The sequence below is a fragment of the Etheostoma cragini genome, chromosome 16 (assembly GCF_013103735.1).
Source record: "Etheostoma cragini isolate CJK2018 chromosome 16, CSU_Ecrag_1.0, whole genome shotgun sequence".
Classification (NCBI taxonomy): Eukaryota; Metazoa; Chordata; class Actinopteri; order Perciformes; family Percidae; genus Etheostoma; species Etheostoma cragini.
The window spans coordinates 5,053,998-5,059,793 of NC_048422.1; the positions used below are offsets into that span (position 1 = coordinate 5,053,998).

A 5,796-nucleotide genomic window follows, 5' to 3' on the forward strand; every position below is an offset into this window, starting at 1 on the left:
AAGTCCGGAGCTAGCAAGAAGTTTGTCATTTGGTGGAGTTTTTGTCGGCTCGTTAGGATGGTTGTCAGATTTAGTTTTGCCCTTTCTTGTGCCTGACATAGTTAGCCTTACTTTTAAACGTCAAAGCGTTCTTTTGGAGTTCGTTGTATGGAGTTTTAAGAGAGTAGAATGTATAAGTAGTACAGAGACTAAAAAGCAGCGTCTGACTATCTTGCCGCCATTACCGGAAGTCCTTTCTGTTTCTTTTGCTCTCCTTTTCCATTGGTTGGTGCCCGTGCCCGCTCGTGGTGTACTGTGCGTCCCTGCCACTCTCTGACATGCACTCCAACAACCACGGCTGATAGGTGGACGGATGGTTAGTTCAGCCAGCACTTGCGTGCTCGCGCAGCCCAGGCATTACTCTTCAGAATTCCGTAAAATGTAACTCTTGTATCCAAACAAATTGTGTTTGAAGTTGCAGGCCATCCATTTATAACAACCTCATCCACATTGTTGAAACCATTTTAGATATTAAGCCGTTACACTGAATATCTTTTAAATGAGAGGAGCATGTGATTTAGTGTGTCCATCCGAACAACATACTACCTGAAAGCCGTTTTCTAATCTCCTTTCACGCTCCACAAGTCTTTGGACAGAAATTCACGTTGTGAGATTGATTGAGATTGAACAGTTATCCTATCCTGTTTATCTTAGCTTTAGTTATGTATTTCTTACCTTGATTTTGGTGTCTGCGTTTGAAAGCCATCACCCGCGGTGACGTTTTTGGTAGAGCTGTTGGTTTAATAGTCAACTTGGAAGAAATTGAACGTTGTGACAATAAACTCCATCAACACAACGTTATGTGGAGTTAAACTGAGCGGGCCCAATAACCTCTGAATAGTTCTACTTGTTGTTCAATTGTAATATGAGCGGCAGCCAACCAGGGGTGCAATATGTTGGCAGGATGATTTAAAAGACAACTGTATCTGCCCTATTTCTAATACCGTGGTGGAAGAAACTTTGCCATGGCAGTGTGCCACAATAAAAACAACATAGTAGAAACACTGCATCATATTGTGCAGCCATGAATAAGCATTTAAAAATGGAAAACCTGGGTGTCAAGTCAACAGGTGTGTTGTATAGGGTCACGTAATATTCTTCAGCTCTTCCCTTCTAGACAGCAATTGTGAAAGGACTAGGGCAAGCGGGCGCCTTAACAACGGGATACCAATGGTGCCTCGGAGGAGGAGTCCATCGGAACTGGACAGTTTTCGACGATCCCTGCCTGTGCATGAGCGCCAGAAGGAGATCATACAGCTCATCAGAGAAAACAAAGTGGTGTTAGTGATGGGAGAAACCGGCTCTGGAAAAACAACACAGGTGGGTTCATTTAACACATTGAGATGGAATTTTGTGCGGTAATTGTTACCAGAGGATAAGCCTTTTGCTTATCATTACTGGAAGCCTCAGCTGTACTTTGTGTTAAGGGCTAATTAGCTCCTTTTAGCATCCTAACACAATTTTAATCTTGTTTCTTTCTTTTTATACGTGTTTGTAGTTGTTTTTGTCATAATTGCCCTTATTTGACATTTTAAAGTGAAGATACAGACGGGAAATCTGGTGAAAGAGCGGGCAGGGCCCTATTTATGTCGATACAGTTATTACATTTAGAACTATTTCCTCGATTCAACCATTTTCTTTTGAAATATTGTGACACTAAAGCCACAAGATCTTTGGGGAAGGATTGGGGATTGGTTTATTTTTCCAATCTTTTTGTGTTCACAAACTTATACATTTTTGGAAGGGACAAAACTGAAATTGGTTCACACTTGGTTATGCGTTGTAAAGATAGAGCTGTAGGATGGACTCTGTAAAGGTAATGGTGTGTCCCCTGTGCATTGTCCAGATCCCACAGTTCCTGCTGGATGAGTGCAGCAGGAATGGAGAGCCCTGCAGGATCTTCTGCACTCAGCCCAGACGCCTGGCTGCCATCGCTGTGGCTGAGAGAGTGGCAGCTGAGAGAGGGGAGAGTGTTGGCCAGACTGTTGGTTATCACATCAGACTAGAGAGCAGGTAACTGACACCAGAGCTTTTTTCTTTAAAAAAAAATCTTTGGTAGGAACACATCAAGTGTTACTAAATTACACTAATATTAGAGCAGCTAGTTCAGTTCAAGAATGAGCTACAAAAAACAAGTATAAACTGGTGAACGGTACAACAGCACAGAATGGTCAGTTTGTTTCAGTTTCTTGTCAGACAACCCATGACCTGAAATCAAGTCACAATTTAGTGCGTCTCTCCCTGCCCAAGTACACAATCCGAGAGCTGATAGAGCCTATGTGTACCAATTTCTGCGTATTTTTTGGTCTTTTAGCCTGGTCTACAGTCAAGGAACTGTTCCTGACAGGGACTGCGTACTCCAGCACCAGACGCGCGTAGCCTGTGTAGATAGAAACCAGTTCAGGGTCTTGTACGCTAATTTCTTCAGGCAACGCAGAGCAAAAAACCTGAGGTCTGAGTTCAAACGTCATACGGTCATTTGCATAAATCTTAGTGCTTGTTTCAGCAAGGTAGATGGAAAGAAATTTCAATCTTCAGCCAATTAATCACAAAGTCAATACAGGAATATATTTTACCTTATAATTATTACTTAGGTAGCCTACCTGTGTTTTGTTTTTTTCCGATTTGTCGTGAGATGCATTTGTGAAAAAAAATTCCTAAGGGGATCTGAAAAGTCACTAAATCTAGCGACAAAGTCGCTCAGTTTGCAGCACTGTTTTCATTGAGACACTGTGTGCATGGAGGGGAGGGGACAGCAATGTGTGGCGGCTGGTGGTGGTTGTGTGGCACACCGCCACAAATTAGTCTTTGTGGGAAAAGCTGAAGTCACAAATTGTTGTGTGCTATGGTGTTTTATCCTGTTAAAGAGAGTTAGTTGTGGGTTTATTAATTGTTGTGTTATAAAGTTTCTACTGTGAGTGAGAAGGGTACGCAGTTAATAGTACTCCTGTTCTCAATTCACTCGCAGATTATTGCGGCTGTAGCACTCTCTGTGGCAATGTATAACAGTATATGAAAATATCACATAATATGGGAAAATAATACCGGTACATGGTAAACCGCCTAGCTATATATTGAGTAATAGTGTATAGTAAGAAATATTGGACATAACCAATCACTGAAGCCATTGGCAATTATAATTTATTACATTACATTGTGACATCTCCTATGGCAGTATTTGAAAAGAAAATTGTTTATAACTTAAGAGCTCTAAATGTGATAACACACCTCACAGACCTATACTTTATTACATATGAATGTGAGTATTATAATAAAATGTTTAAATAAAATTTGGGTAAATTTACTTAAACTATTCTTTTAGTAGGCTTATAAAAAATCCATGATGATTTTCCATTATATGGCTGTGAAGTTGGCATCCCGTATGATTCAAGGCGGCATTAAAAAAAACCTAACTCTTACTGTTGACTTTGAAACTTCAGGGTGTCCCCCAAGACGTTACTGACCTTTTGCACCAGTGGAGTATTCCTCAGGACGTTGATGGCTGGAGACGCCAGCCTGACAACTGTCACACATGTCATTGTGGTGAGTTTTAAGACTGCACATAAACAGGACATATTTCAAAAAAATGCTTGACTCTGTTATCCTGCTTTATGGGATTAGAAATGGTTTAATTGCCACAATAACTTACACTTATGTGGAATATGCAGTGAAAGCTGCATATATAAACAAACAAGCACATTAAATATGAATATGAAATAAACAATAAATACAGAAAATGCAATGTCACTGGGTGATGGCGTCCACCAGTAGATCACAGCTGCAAGCGGAAAAGTGGAAGCACTGGAGGTCAGCAAAAAGATTTTTAAGGTGTGTTAAACTCCTCGTTTAAGGTGTTTCAGAAGACAGTTTGACTTTTGTTTTGTACTCTGCAAAGACATCATGTTATAGTAGCTTTCTGTAAAACAAGTAAAAAGATAAATGTCTGAGAAGATCTGGAAACCATTTCACACAGATAGATAGAAAGAGTGGGGCTTGAAAGTTTGGGCACCCCAGGTAAAAAAAAAAAAGAAGCCAAAAAAAGATGGAAAAATCTTCAAAAGGCATCAAATGACAGATTAGACATTAATATAACATGTCACAACAATTTAGAATTTCTTTCCATCATTTAAACTTTCAAAATAACAACAAACTAAAAAATTCCATCTGCAAAAGTTTGGGCACCCTACAGAGTTAATACCTTGAAACCCCTCCTTTGGCAAGTATCACAGCTTGGAAACGCTTCTTGTAGCCAGCCAATAGTCTTTCAATTCTTGTTTGTGGTATTTTTGTCCATTCTTCCTTCCAAAAGTCTTCCAGTTCTTTGAGATTTCTCAGCTGTCTGTCAGGCAATGCTTTTTCAAGATCTATCCATAGATTTTCAATTATGTTGATGAGATTGTGAAGGCCATGGCAAAACCTTCAGTTTACGCTTCTTGATGTAATCTACTGTGGATTTTAAGCTGTGTTTAGGATCATTATCCATTTGTAGAAGCCATCCTCTCTTTAACTTCAGCTTTTTCACAGATGGCATCAAGTTAGCGTCCACAATTTGCTGAAATCTTATTGAATACATTTTTCCTTCTCCTCGTGAAATGTTCCCTGTGCCACGGGCTGCAATACAACCCCAAAGCATTATTGATCCACCCCCATGCTTAACAGTTGGACAGAGGTTCTTTTCATTAAATTCTGTGCCCTTTCTTCTCCAAACGTACCTTTGCTCATTCCGGACAAAAAGTTATATTTTAACCTTTTCGCTCCACAGAACTTTTTTCCACAATGAATCAGGCTTGTCTATATGTTCATTTGCAAACTTAAAATGCTGATTTTAGTGGTGAGGACATAAAAGAGGTTTTCTTCTGATGACTCTTCCATAAAGACCATATTTGTGCAAGTATCTCTTTCAGTGGAATGGTGTACCACAACTCCCAGTGTCTGCCAGGTCTTGATGGATTGTGCAGTCAAATGTGGGTTTTGACTTGCTTTTCTCCCAATCCTGCGAGCTGTTCGGTCTGATATTTTTCTTGGTTTTCCAGATCTTACTTTAACTTCCACTGTTCCTGATGACTGCCATTTCTTAATTACATTCCGAACAGAGGATATTGGCACCTGAAAACGCTTTGCTATCTTCTTATAACCTCCTGCTTTGTGAGCGTCAACTATTTTCAGTTTCAGTTTTCTAGACAACTGCTTAGAAGAACCCGTTGTGCTGATTGTTGGGACAAGGTCAGATGAGTCTGGGCATTTAAAACCTTAAGATTGACATCACCTGGTCTTTCCAGACAATGATTTAGAACAATCCATTATACTGTCAGGTCTCAGCTTTCCAAAGGGGGCGGTGCATGCTATACATTTTGCGTGGTGCCCAAACTTTTGCAGACGCAATTTTTTAGTTCTCTGTTATTTTGAAAGTGTACTAAAGTAACTAAATTAGATACTCAGTTACAAATTATAAAGGTAACTAGTTACTTTAGAAAGTAACTAATGCATTACTTTGAAGTAAATTTTTAAATGCTCAAATGTGACCCCCTTCACCCCTTTTAAATTGTTCAGTGTTCAATTATTTAAGGTAAATCAGAATATATATATTATAATGAATTGGACGTTTAATACAATACATTATTAACAGAAACAATGTACACAGATTGAAACTATTTGAATGTTGCTGTGGGACAAAGTGAGACTAGCCTCAAATGCCAATGTACGTAGATAATATGTTTAAATAGGGGATTGATACAAATAATAATAGATGTTTTGGAC

At 39.3% G+C, this 5,796-nt stretch overlaps 1 protein-coding gene across 5 annotated transcripts in view; it reads left to right on the plus strand.

Moving 5' to 3' along the window:
* LOC117958841 (3'-5' RNA helicase YTHDC2) overlaps nt 1-5,796 on the plus strand; it is a 70,587-nt gene that overhangs the window by 17,594 nt on the left and 47,197 nt on the right. For 4 of the 5 annotated variants that reach the window (XR_004659804.1, XM_034895503.1, XM_034895502.1 and 1 more), the window contains 3 exons: nt 1,157-1,359; nt 1,886-2,052; nt 3,480-3,582. Coding sequence is in view for 4 of the 5 variants with exons in the window: in XM_034895503.1 (XP_034751394.1) it covers nt 1,157-1,359; nt 1,886-2,052; nt 3,480-3,582 (473 nt within the window). In the remaining variant the exon portion in view is untranslated. Of the gene's footprint in view, nt 1-1,142; nt 1,360-1,885; nt 2,053-3,479; nt 3,583-5,796 lie in introns of all 5 variants that reach the window. The other variant, XM_034895505.1, reaches the window with a different exon arrangement.